Source organism: Chelonoidis abingdonii, chromosome 23 (genome assembly GCF_003597395.2).
Source record: "Chelonoidis abingdonii isolate Lonesome George chromosome 23, CheloAbing_2.0, whole genome shotgun sequence".
Taxonomy (NCBI): domain Eukaryota; kingdom Metazoa; phylum Chordata; order Testudines; family Testudinidae; genus Chelonoidis; species Chelonoidis abingdonii.
Genome location: NC_133791.1, coordinates 9926059 through 9939911, shown reverse-complemented (window position 1 = coordinate 9939911; position 13853 = coordinate 9926059). Strand labels below are relative to the sequence as shown.

At 39.1% G+C, this 13853-nt stretch overlaps 1 protein-coding gene across 1 annotated transcript in view; it reads left to right on the top strand.

Moving 5' to 3' along the window:
• Positions 1–13853, top strand: part of LOC142045757 (arginine-glutamic acid dipeptide repeats protein-like) — a 256334-nt gene that overhangs the window by 136405 nt on the left and 106076 nt on the right. Inside the window, exons 5-6 of the mRNA XM_075060204.1 lie at positions 1149–1245; positions 5149–5253. Coding sequence (XP_074916305.1) covers positions 1149–1245; positions 5149–5253 — 202 coding nt within the window. The remainder of the gene's footprint in view (positions 1–1148; positions 1246–5148; positions 5254–13853) is intronic.

Genomic DNA, 13853 nt, shown 5'->3' with positions numbered 1-13853 from the left:
GAGTGCTCCATCCTCTGACGTCCCATCCCAGCTGCACAATAATAAACCGCTGATCTTCCTAATAGTGGCAGAGACAGAAATTCTTAAATCTTCCAGGATCATTTTTGCCTGGGCTTCAAGAGAGCCATAAAACTTGATTCCAGTCTTCTGAGCTGGAAATTTCCTTGGGGCAGCCTCAGAAACACTGAAAACCTTTGGAGGTGAATTGTGATCCCCTCTCCCCCCCAATAATAATAATTAAAAAAAAATCATGCTGTAAAAATGGAACACTGCCACTCATATTTAAATATCCAAATAGATTGGTATACAATGGTATAAATCTATGAATATTTTCTTTTTAATGTTAGGAGGGTCGTTTTTTATGTGGTATAGTAAAATCTGCATGAGTCTAATGATTCACTCTCACTAGTTCAGTTTAAATTTCTAACCCAGGAAATATGGGCACAAAGCCAAAGCCCACATTTTTCATAGTTTTATGCCTTCTATTAAGTAGTATTGTCTGTGCGTATACAAACTATTTTTATGGTAAGTAGGGATTATTAAAGGCATCATTGATGACTCGATAGTCAAGGTTGCATTTTGGATTTTAACTACCTATTTTAAAACATGCAAACAAATGTTCTTCACGGCCAATATGACACCACTGACTTTCAGTGCACAGATATTGATCAAAATGATGATGTATAAAATTTTAGAAAACTGCAGCTTGTAAAACTGTATAGAACAAACTGTGTAACAGACAGAACAGGTGGGGGTGAGAGGTTACAGAAGAAGATGCTTGCTCTGTAGAGCTCTGTAGACAAGGCACTTTTTCCTGCCGTGCCCAAAGGAGCTGTTCCCTTCCTGCACACTTCTTAAGGGGTACAAAGGGAAAGCTCCTGTCAGCAGCCCTTGTATAAAATGGGACTAATAGTATTTCCATATCAAATGGGGAGCACAAATCCGTTAATATTTGTGAGTTGCTCAGTATTATTGTAGTGAGTGCCACAGAAAACCCTGTTTTAAAAATTATATTTTTAATGTTGGTATAATCTTAACATCTCAATGACTGTGTGTGTTCAAGACAGTATTAACCTCAGGCTTCAACATACAAAATGCCTGTGAATCTGCTGGGACTCCGCAGCTAATGTGTTATTCTCTTTTCACAGATTCTGGACGAGAGCTTGTTATTACAGATCCAGTGATCAAGAATCGAGAGCTCTTTATTTCAGATTATGTTGACACTTATCATGCTGCTGCCCTTAGGTAAGTGACAGAGGACCTGGTGCAGCATCCCACAGCAGGCTTGGCAGGGAGGAAAAATAGCACTGAAAATCTTAGAACAGAGGAGGTGAGCTGTCTTTTGTCCTTTTCTGTTTGGGGATCATTAGCATACTGCTCAGGCTCCTTCTCACCACATGCAATAATTAACTTGTGTTATCTGTTCTAATTTGAAAAGAAGCTGTGATTCTAAAAATCTCATTTTAATCTTAGCTAATCTATGGTGTTCAGACCATATTGTTTCCCATCATTGCAAATTTAGATTATTGCTAGTTATTGTAGAAACGGTACCCTCCCTTCCTCTCTGTTTCATTTCACCATTAACAATAACCTCCCTTTGCAAAATGACTGTTAGTGCAGCCCTGATAAATTGCATTAAAGACTTTTGCTCTGAGGCAGAAATCATTGTAGCTCAGTTGAGAGCTCCATTAAAAGCTAGCTGTATAAACAGAGGAGGTAACTGGACCCCTGTATTGTTCTCTTATCTGCCCTTCCCCAGGGCTTGCTGCTCTCTTTGCCCAGTTAGTTTTTAACTTAAGTGGCTAACCTTTGACCATGCAAAGGGAGAGACACCATTACTTACAAATGTTTTCTGATAGAAATACTAAGGCATTATTTTTACTGGCATCCATCGAGTTTTCAACTAGCTGAAGAGTGCATGGATATTGTCAAAATGTGAACTGAATAATCTCCCTGATAATAATGCTCAGATGGTGTTTCAGTAAAACCATCTGGAGACATTTTCTTTGTTCAAAGCCACTTCTCTGAAGCCCTTTACTTCAAGGCAAATTAGCTGCAACTTGTGCTGTAGGGGAGGTGAAAAAAATCTTTTATTTGACTTATTACAGGATTTTAGATAAACTCAGAACATTCCAGTGGTGTGCTGTAATCTTCCTGAAACTCCAGAGTGGTTTTTGTGTCTCACGAAAGGTAGCTTTCCCATATGAAATCGACATACTTGGAGAGAATAGCTAGCTAATGTGAGGTTGGTTGGATTGTTGAAACCAGGCTTGTAAATTTAATTGTCATTTTAGACACTGAGAAACTGAAACATGTGTATGGAATTTCCCCTGAGAGTATTGTAGACTCTTCTGTGTTCTCATTCTCTTCCCCCTCTATTTAAAAATAAATAAATAAAATAAAACACGGAACAAATTGAAGGCAACATGAAACACAAAAAGTTCATAAATTAGTTTGAGACAAAAGACTGATGGGATTCAGAAAATATTCACCATGAAAATATTTTAAATGACTCTTTAGACTACACTTCCTGTTGGCTTATTGTTTTATTTTCATTATGGTTTACCTCTTCCATTTATGGCAATTCTAATATGAATGTTTATCAGTTGTATTTTAAAACTAGTCCTTTTGAAAAATGAAACAGAGCTTCTAGTTACATTTCTAAATGTTGACGTTCAGGCACGTATTGTTTGCATAGCAAGGAACTGAGCACATCCTTTCCACTCATTCTCCTCTAGTTAATAGTATTTACTGTGTGCCAGTAATTTTTACAGCTGCCTACAAGACACAAATATAAGGAGTGTCACTTCCCTGATGATTTGACAACCTAAATGACAAAATAGAGAAGACTAGATACATTGGGAAGTCCAGAAAAAAGATTAATTTTAAATTTAATTTAATAATTTAGAACATAACCATGCCCTCCATGCAGATGGCCGTCCATGACTACACAGAAAACTGATGACAGAGTAGGAAATATAACCAAGTATCCGAGCTCCCAGTCCGCTGCTCTGGTCAAGAGAAAACTTTAATTGGAAAGTACTTATGCAACACTACATAAGTGTATAATAAACACAATTGTCTTTTACTTCAGTAGCAATACTTAGTATTACCTGCATAAAATTCCATGCTGAAAATATTGTATTGCCTTTGTGTGTCTGGATAAATGCATATTCTTGATTTTAGTTATTATTTACTGTACCAGGTGAATTGTCTTGGCATTATTCAAAGGAAAGTTTAGAAAAATTTGATCTACCTTAAAATTATTTCATCAAAATTTTCTGTGAAAGATGGAAACAAGTACCACCAATTTTTAATTCCCTAGCGTTATCTTCAAGAAATTAAGATAAAATGAGCAGTGAACAGGATTGTCAGTGCTTCAAGAAGGCTGCAGGTTTGATTTAAACTGCAGAGGATTTTAACATTGCATTGCAGTCTGACGACATCTGACCAAGAAATAAATTTTTGCTTTGCCTCTAGAAGCTGAGAATTAGGCAATCCTAGAGTCTGATTGTGTAACTCCTCCTCACATGAGTAGTCCTGTTGACTTCTTGGAGAATATTCATGTGAGTAAAATTGCAGGACTGGTCTCTAGTCATTTTTGTCTTTGCAGTAGCCTATGTGGATAAAGAGCTTGATGCAGAAAAAAATAGCCATTCTTAGCCACATTTGGTTGATGGAACTTTCTCATAAGCGCTTTGCCCATGAAAGGGTTGCAGAAGGAAACCAATTAGTGTCCCGATAAGTTTTCCACTGCAGCCTTTCAAGTGTAAAACATTGCTACTGTCTCTTCAGAGACCAAAAATAGGCAAAAGAGTCCAGAATCCTGTAGGTAAAATAGTGCTTGCCAACCTCAGAGCCATTATGAGGCTTAGTTAATGTTTGTGAAGAGCTGTGAGATCCTTGGATGAAATTAAATGCAGAGTGTTGTTGTTGTTGTGGTCGATCTAGAGGAATGAAAGGTCATTGACTCACAGATGGAAGGAAATGCTTGCTTCTGTTCTTTTAATGTTAAAGATATTTACGCTGCTGAAAAGAAAGATAGTCTTGTGGTTCACTAGTCTGGGTAGTCTCCACTTGCAGGTAAAATACAACTGCAAACGTCTACTGACAAATACCTGTGATAAGTGTAAGTCTCTCTAGTTGATTAGCCATTTCCCTCTGATGCCCTCTTCTGAGCTATCTGATTTACTTCACTGCTGTAAATTGCTGTGCAGTGTTTACAGAATGTTTAAAGCAGCTTCTGTGCACTAAACAGTTTAACAAACCCGTGAGCAAGACAGTAGAGAGAGAAACATTTTGCAGCGTGATTCCCCTTGTGGCTATCCTTAATGAGAACAAAAGAAGACTGCTTTGTATAGCAAAATTTATAAAGAAATTTCTTAACTTTTTTCTATCTTTAAGGAGGTAATGGGAAGCAGGGATTTATACTAGGCGTATTCTATATTAGAGGCCAATCTAGAGGCCCCTGTGGGCAGAGGGAACAAAACCTTAGCTAGGTGTTATTCCTGATGAAAAAGTAATTGTGTTGTTGTAACTTCTGTTGTTTTATATTGTTTACAGTGCAATCTTGCTAAAAATACTTAGCCAATTAATTTGTTTTTGATCTGAAAATTGTCAAAGCATACTTATGAGGTTGTCTTGAAAATGTATTCGATGAAACACCAAGTGTACTCACCAGTCTCGTAAGGGTGGTGATTAAGACTGTCATTTTACTCACCCATTAAAAAAAAAATAAATCACTCGTCTTAGTTAATGAATAGTAGAATTTTGTACATCAGCTTTAAAGAGTTAGTTATTAAAAAGAAAAAAGAGAGATTAAAGCCAGGGGCTGGAGCAGGGATGTTCAACCTTTTAAACATTACAGTTTGGGGTAGATTTTCTGTTTAAAGGTATATACTGTTCGTTTGTGACTACCCTGGAGAGGGTCCTGACCGAATAAGATTAATGACTGTTTCTCATTTAATTTAATGGGAGAATTTGCCTGGAAGTCACTGATGGTAGGGTTGGATCTTGCATTATTATGAAGTTTGGGCACCTGCAAGAGCACAATGCATCCCTTGACTGATTTCCAAAGTGGAGTGATGCTTATCTAAATGAATGTTGTCCAGCATGGGATTCTAATACCATTTGTTCTCTTCCTTTCAGAGGGAAGTGTAATATCTCCCATTTCTCTGACATATTTGCTGCTAGAGAGTTTAAAGCCCGAGTGGATTCATTTTTCTACATATTGGGCTACAATCCAGAGACAAGGTAAGTGAGTCACTCTGGCTAATGGAAAATTTTACCAGAGATTGGTGTGTTGTAAGAATATGCCAGCTGCTACAGGAAGGCATAGAATTAAAGCTTGGGATTCAAGTGTGATGTGCATAGAGGAGGCAAAAAGGTGAATCATGTTTGTGCAGACATGGAGATGCATATAAAAGGCAAAAAGCTATTTGTAATCAAAAATTCTGACACCAGCAGTGGAAGTGCTGCTGAAGGTTGTGGTTGTGTTTATTGCTGGGGGAAGAGAGACTAGGAGAATGGGGAGGGCTGTGATATTTGTCTTCAGAGAAGTATAGAGAAAAGGTTGGAGGAAGGTGTTTATAGGGTCCATGTATTAAGTAAAAATAAGAAACAGTGGATTACAAGGCTCCACAGCATGTGGTGACATTTTAATAACATCCCTTTGGAGAGATAATGAACCTTAAAGCACATTCTTTGAACTTTGGTTAAAATTGAGAGAATGTGAGCGTTAACAGGCATTTGCAAGTCTCTCATTGGGAAAATGCACATTCCCAACAACACCCACAAGTTTTCCTATAAGTAGCGTTGCAATTGTATATTGTTAATTGTAAGGTCTCCTGCAAGTGTGGCAGTGCATGGGAGCAGGGTCATCACTGTGGATGTACATAACTGACTGAATGGAGCTCTTCTGCACAATCCCTAGCTCAGATCTACTTGCCAGAACAAATTAGAGGCACAAAACAGAATTTAGCCTGTTTGAAACAGGTGTACGTCGGGGGAGAAGCTGCATTCAACAGTCTTACATGTTCAACTTCCTGAACCTTTTCTGTGTGTCTCCAATCACCCATACAGGATGTCTTGAAACTGATTTTAGTTGATACCTCCATCAGTTATTACAACCAAAACATGGTTACTACTTCATTTAACATCATTCAAATAGTCCTGTAAACATACACGATGCTCTGCAGACATCAAGTAAGCATATGCCCTTCCCTGCCCTGGTGAGAGAAAAATCTAGGGGTCTAGTCCTGTAAACACTTAGGGCTTGTTTTCACTTCTGAGATAAATTGACCAAAGTTATGCTACTCCAGCTACGTGAATAATGTAACTGGAACTGACGTAGCTTAGGTCGACTTACCCCGGTGTCTTCAATGGGAGATGCTCTGCCATCGATTTAGTGGGTCTTCTCTAGGCCTGCTGAGTCGACACCTGCTGCATCAATTGCAGCAGCCTCGATCTCCCCAGTAGTGAAGAGAAGCCCTTAATTTCAAGAGTAGTAACTCACAACAGTGACTAGTAGCCACTATGCCCTGAGGAAGGATATTGTTTTTTAATACTACGGAATTAACTTGTGGAACTCATGGTCACAAGACTTTATTGAAGGCAAGTAGGATTTAAATAGGGATAGACATTTATGTGGATAATAAACACACACCCATTGTTACATTAGATTAAAAGTTTATAAGAATATAAGTCTTCATGTTTCAAGGCATAAACTGAAACTAAGTACTTGCCGTTGGAAAGAAACTCCCCATGTGAGCAGATTATTGAATAATTGTCTGTTGTGTTTCCTGTAGCATCCTCTGGCACTGGCCACTCATCTGAAATAGGTTATCAGACTGGTTTAGCATTTCCTACATGCATAAGGAGTGTTTGCAGCTTTAGGTCTTAAGATATGCATTGTATCCAATCTGCAGTATTGAGCATTGGAAAAAACATGAAATCCCGTCATGTTTACAGAAACCTTCTAATATGCTATATGTGAAAGTACGGAGAGCTTGTGTGTTTCATTTCAGCACAGTGAAACGGCAAAGAATGTGTTGTCAGGGCACACCGTGATGGATGACATTGAAGTGATGATATTAACTTAAACATCAAACATCTCTCTCAATTTTCACCTCTTATCGCTTTTTCTTGTCAATTAATGTAATTATTTTTTGGGGGGTGTAGGTAGTAAACTATTTCTATTCATATTCAAATTTTGCATTTAATAGCGAATTGCTAGCTTTCCCTGAGAAATGTCATTTGTATGACTCTAAGTAGATCATAACAGTTTCAAACCCCTCTTTTTGTGTAGAGCAAGCAGCTGATGATGTTCTCATGGCTGTTGGAAAACTACTGGCACTGAGAGAATGAATGAATAACACCACTGCATTGCACTTTACTTTTCCAAAGCACTATACAAACATACATCAGCTAATTACTCACAATAGCCTGTTTCAAAATGTGTTTTGTCTGGTTGGATCCAGCCAGATTTTTTTTTTTAAACACCGGCTTTTCTGAGGATATTCACTTTTTCTCAGTGCCTTTTTAGTGCTTTTCTACATTAGAAAAATGGGTTGAAGTTAGGCTGAGTGTTTTGACTGACTGTGCTGTAATCACAACTTTTACTTGCTAGTGTGGATGCATTGCAATGTTTTATCTTAATTGCCCAGGTCAGAGTGTACCTCTCCATCAAGGTAAAAGTATCGCAGAATGTCCATGCTAGGATAAAGGTTACGAGTGTATCAGGATCAGCTAATTAAAAACCCAACTTGACCTTAACACAGTTTTCTGGTGTAGACACTTACATTCAAATGATAAAAGATGCACAATGTTCTGTTTGGATGCAACTAGAAAGCAGGGTGTATGTGATCTGATTAGGTTCTGTTCATGATGCAGATCTGCACCCATACGGTAGTGCTACTTACCTACATGACCATGTGTCTACCTAACCGATCCAGAGATCTGGAAGACTGTTTGTTTTATTATAATTATTGGTGTTGAATGTCTTTTGGTTATTTTAATGTAAATCAAAAGTAACATACCTGAGCTGCAGAATTTGACTTCTGCAAATAGATTTTGTTCTTTGTCATTGGATGCTTTCTGTATAGTATGCCCCCCACACATACATGTATACAGTTAATGCATCATCTCTTTTGTCTTACTGAGTGTCTCATTTACTACTGAAGACAAGTTTCTTTGTGCGTTTCAAGGACTTTGAGAGACAGCTCTGCATATTGAGAATCCAGCTGTGTTCTGATTGCTCTTGGAGAACCAACAGAAGCAAGATAACAAGAAACACGTTCTCATTTATATTTTAGGTATAGCAAGCAGTAAAGCTTTTGCCAGGATTTATACATCAGATGTGCCCTCTAAAAGTGTGAAGATGTGGTGTAAAAAAGCTGTCATGGGTGAGGTGTAATTGATGAGCGTTCTTGCCTGTCAAAGGATTCTCAACATTTAAAGGAAAGCAAATTGGGTCCTTTATTTTCTCTTTTAAAAACCTGCTGAGCATGGGTTTAGTGGGGGAAAAATTAGGGGCATCTTATTGATGAACAGCTAGTTCCAGTGGTGATTTGTGTTTTTGGAATCTTTGTTCCTTCATGCACTGGGACATGTCCTGCAGACATCAGTAAACCATTCCTTGCTAGTTGGTGTTGCACATCAACAGGATTATTTTTATCAGAATAAAATACTAGTCTTGAATGTTGATACTGACATTTTCTACCTTGCAATGAGCTGTTAAGCTAGTTAGTAAGTAGGTCTGGAATATATTCCTAGCTGTCACTGAACTCATAGTCAACTAGGAAAGGAACGTTTGTGTTATACCAAGCACTTTAACAATCACTCAGCTAAATAAGTATGTACTAGATAAAGTGTGTGTGTGAGAGAGAGAGAGAGAGAAAACGAGAACTTATGCTCAAACCATTTTTAGAAGTACTTGTCATAGTTTAGTATCTTCATTCAGAGAAAGGAACTGCTCTGCCATTTTAATGATACATCATTACACTTTACTTCACAGCAGCACCCCAGTTTGAGATAAAGTAGGACTGAAAGAATTACCTTTTACCATTAGCAAGCAAAGGAAATCAGAGGGCTGCAAAATGTCATTTTTATTTTGAGTTTTGGTTAATAACTATTAACCCTGTTAAGTTAACGTTAACTCAGGTAACGGTTAAGTTAATCAAAACTTAATAAAACTTGCCATACAATTATATCAGACATTCTGATTTTCAGCGGTCATGTATAATGGAGCCAATTTTTCATTTACTTGTAAATTCCAATTCTGCAGTGTAACATCTGCACCTGCATGGAATCCCACTGAAATCTCTGGGACGCTACAAATTGCAGCATCAGGGCCATGCTTTGCATTATTAAATTGTCACGGTGATGACATCTGATTTTTTCTGTTACTTAAATTTGTGTAAATTATTTGACAATTAAAAATACTTTGTATTTATTTATATTGATTAGAATTTTAAGTATTGCACCAGCATTTCCTTGAATGTTTATTGTTAGATGAAAAGACCTTCATAAAATACCATGATTCTTTGTAAATAACCAGGCTTAATTTAAACTCAGTCCGAGGTGCTAAGGTGCCAGGTAATGGAAGGCATAAAACTATAGGCTTTTAGATTAGATAAGGATGAGAGTGGAAGGAAAGAGTTAATGTTAGATTAAAAAGGGGTTTTGAATAAAATGCCACCAGTAAACCTTGCTGTCTCTGTAATGGGCCTGTCTCCCAGGGACTTGGGTTTTGACAGCATGTGCTTTTTGTTTACATCTGACATCTGCCCATCTTATAGCGTAACTTTTTCTGCTCCATCTAAACCTGTATGTGCTTTCAGGATGCAGGCCAGTTGGGTGATAGAATTAAACCTTTGTGGTTTTTTTACATTATATGCAACAAAATAGGTTTAAAACCTTCCCAAAAGCTATTGAATTTCAATTGAGAAACATAAACAGGCCAAGCAAATTGGAACTGATGTACCACTTTACAAAAGCGCTAACTGCACCAGCTTGCATTAAATAGCCATTCTTGGAATTTATGAGCTAGAGTTCAGTTCAGCTTCTGAAAACAAGCAGTGAGGCCCAGGGATGATGATGTCCATGCCACTTTTCTTCCATTAGTATAAGTGGTTGCTCACCAGTACGTTACCTCCCATTTAATTCAGCTGTTAGTTCTTATCCCAGCCAGTAATATAACTCTAGAAATAGAATGTGGAACACAGTGTACGCACATCTCTTGGTGTTTTGAAATGAGTTCGTTTGGCACATGAACTTGTGCATTTAAATTGGTAAAAAGATAACTAGGACTGTCTGTAGACCCCTTCTCCTTCTTGGTTGTTAAAATACCCAATTTTGTGTTTAGGGTGTGTGGTGTTGCTTAAATACATGCAATCCTAATTCTGGTATACATTAGAATGCGAGCATTCAAACCTTGCTTACAATAGGGAAACTGAACATTTCCCACTGATTGTTAGCATCAGTTCATATGAATGGGTGTTAGCAACATTAGGAGCTCTAGAATAGGCAGGATATTGGCTGCTAACCTTGTCTTTGTTACCGTTTCATCTTAGCCTGCTGGGTACAGATCTAACGGACATGGTTCTAAAAATGCTATCGGTGGTTGAAGAGGCCCTGTCTATACAAAGGTTCCTAATGCTGCTAACATCAGCTCAGCTGAACACCTAATTGATTATAATAGCGATGTCAGATTTTTTCCAACATTACTATTGTATACAGATCTTTAGATGCAGTTTGATAGAGGACTTTAAAGACTCAGATTTGTTCCCAGTTCTGCCAATGACTGTGGGACCTTGGGAAAGTCACTTTACTTCCCCGTGCCTCCATTTCTCCTCTCTAAAAAGTGGATAATGATGCTTAACCATGTTTTTGAAGCACTTAGAGACATGGATGAAAACAGCTATATAAGTGCTCAGTGGCGTGCAGATGCTATCACAATACAAATAATTATTAAAAAACTTCTTTTTTGGGATGCAGTTGGGTGGATGTAAATAAAGTTTAAGGGTCCATAAGCCTTTTGTTGGTCCACTGTATGGGATGAATTTAGTTTTTTATTCGTTGTCCTGTTGTTCTAGCACATGGCTTATGTGAGTGCCAATGAAGGTGACTGCAATATTGTCATGTTGGTCACAGGATATTAGAGAGACAAGGTGGATGAGGTCATTTATCTTTTATTGGACCAACTTCTGTTGGTAAGAGAGAGAATCTTTCGAGGTTATGCAGAGTTCTTCCTCAGGTCTGCCCTGTAAAAGAGCTCTGTGTGAGCTCGAAAACTTGTCTCACCAACAGTAATTGGTCAAATAAAAAATCCTGCATCACTCACCTTGTGTCCGTAATGAACATGATTGTCGTTTTGATATTCAAAACGGTAGCTAAGGTGTGCATGGGAGAGGGGCTCGGCAGCAGGGGGATTGAATTGGGTGGGATGAGATGTAGTGCATAGAGCATTTATGAAAGAGAGGGAAGAGGAATTTGTCATCTGGGAAAGAGAACTGTGTCACAGGCACTTTCTGGGTAAGCATGTCCACTTGTCTCTCCCATATATCTTGATTCCCTGCACCATCTCACGGTGTTGATGATGCAGTCTGTCCCAGTGGACATGTGCAGGGCCCCACCCTACTACCTGTCTGCCTTTGTACTGTATTGTGCAGATGAGCCCGAGACATTCCACATTCTGGAACAGCTTGCTCCAGACTTTGCCCAAGTTTAGTGGGCAGGTGCACACCTGCTTCCTGCTCAACCCTTCAAACGCTTATTTTCTGCGGCACTAAATTAGTCAGCGGCTAATCCGAAGAAGAGGGAGCCAGTCTGTCTGTCTTGCTTTGAAGGCGTTTTGTAGAGTTAATTCAGTGCGATAAACAGATGCATCGTTTCTTTTAGAACTGAACTAGATGTGTGTGTATAAAAGCAAACTTGTATTAACAGTAGACTTTCTGACTTGCTGATTCTCAACAATATACAGTTAAAATGTGGAATCACTTCAAGTTCTGCTTGTATTAATTGCTTTGTCCTTCACAGTACTACTTCCCCTCTGCAGCCTCTACCTGAGCAGTGAATATACAGGATCTGCTCTTTAATTCCAGGAGTAAACTGTGTACGTTTACTATAGCTTGTTTTCCCCTCATTATTTAAAGCTAGTGCAGGAATCTGCAAACCATACATATGTCCGGACTCTCTTGAACCTTAATTATTTGGAAACCAGAAATATAAAAGATTAATTTCTGTACAATCAGATATAACAATCACGTGTCTTGAAATGTTACTCTGCACAGCATTGTTATGCATCAGGGAACAGAATGATTATCAAGTCTTCAAAGCATGGATTAATTCTGAAAACAGAAACAGGGAGAGATTGGAGCATGGTGTATTTAGAGACCTAACATATTTTCTCTTTGCTTGCAGAGCTCTTAGTTTTTATGTGTGTCCACAATTGCTTTGTGATGTTAAGAAGCAAACGAGTATCAGAATAATAAAAATGTTGGGTTGGAGAAACCTTGAGAAGTCATCCAGTCCAACCCTCTGTTCTGAAACAGGACCGAGTACTTCTAAACCAGGGGTCGGCAACCTTTCAGAAGTGGTATGCCAAGTCTTCATTTATTCACTGTCATTTAAGATCTCGCGTGCCAGTAATACATTTTACATTGACAGAGGGCGGCAGGTGGAACCCCAGACTGGCAGCGGGCTGAGCAGGGCCAGTGGCCGGGACCCCAGGCCGGCAGCAGGCTGAGCCGCTTAGCCCACTGCTGCTCTGGGGTTCCGTCTGCCAGCCCCTGCCAGCTGCAGTCCCTGACGCCGACCTCGCTCAGCCTGCTGCCGGCCTGGGGTTCCGTCCATCCAGGCAGGCCAGGCTGAGCGGGGCTGGCAGACAGAACCCCAGGCCGGCAGCAGAGTGCCACTGAAAATCAGCTCGCGTGCCATAGGTTGCCGACCCCTGATCTAAACCATCCCTGACAGGGGTTGTCTGACCTGTTCTTAAAAACCTTCCATGGTGGAAATTCCACAGCCTCCCTAGGAACCCTGGTCTAGAGCTTAACTACCCTTAGAGTCAGAACATTTTCATTAATATCTAACCTAAATCTCCCTTGCTAAAGATTAAACTGATTAATTCTTGTTCTGCCTTCAGTGGACATGGAGACAATCAATCATCATCCTCTTTATCACGACCCTTTACATATTTGAAGACTCTTACCAGATCCCCTGCCCTCATTTTCTTTTCTTAAGACTGAAAATATGCCCAGTTTTTTAACCTTTCCTCGTAGGTCATCTTTTCTAAACACTTCGTCATTTTTGTTGCTGTGCCCTGCACTCTCTCCAGTTTGTCCATTTTTTCTAAAGTGTGATGCCCAGAATTGGACACACTACTGCAGCTGAAGCATCATCAGTCCCTAGTAGGGTGAGACAAAGTGGAGAATTGGCCTGAAATCACCAAGATGAAATTCAATAAAGACAAGTGCAAAGTATGTTAGAAAAAAATCAAATGCACAATCAAATGCAGAAGCTAGGAATGGGCGACAGGATGGATCACTTGATGATTACCTGTTCTGTTCATTCCCTCTGGGGCACTTGGCATTGGCCACTGTCGGAAGATAGGCTCCTGGGCTAAATGGACCTTTGATCTGACTGTTCTTATGTTCTAACTACAACATGGGGAATAACTGGCTAGATGAAAGTATTGCTGAAAAAGTTCTGAGGGTTACAGTGGATCACAGATTAAACATGAGTCAGTGTGATGCTGTTACTAGAAGACTAATATCATTTTGGGATGTATTAACAGGAGTCTTATATGCAAGACATGAGAGGTAGTTGTCCCACTCTATTTGGCACTGGTGAGGCCT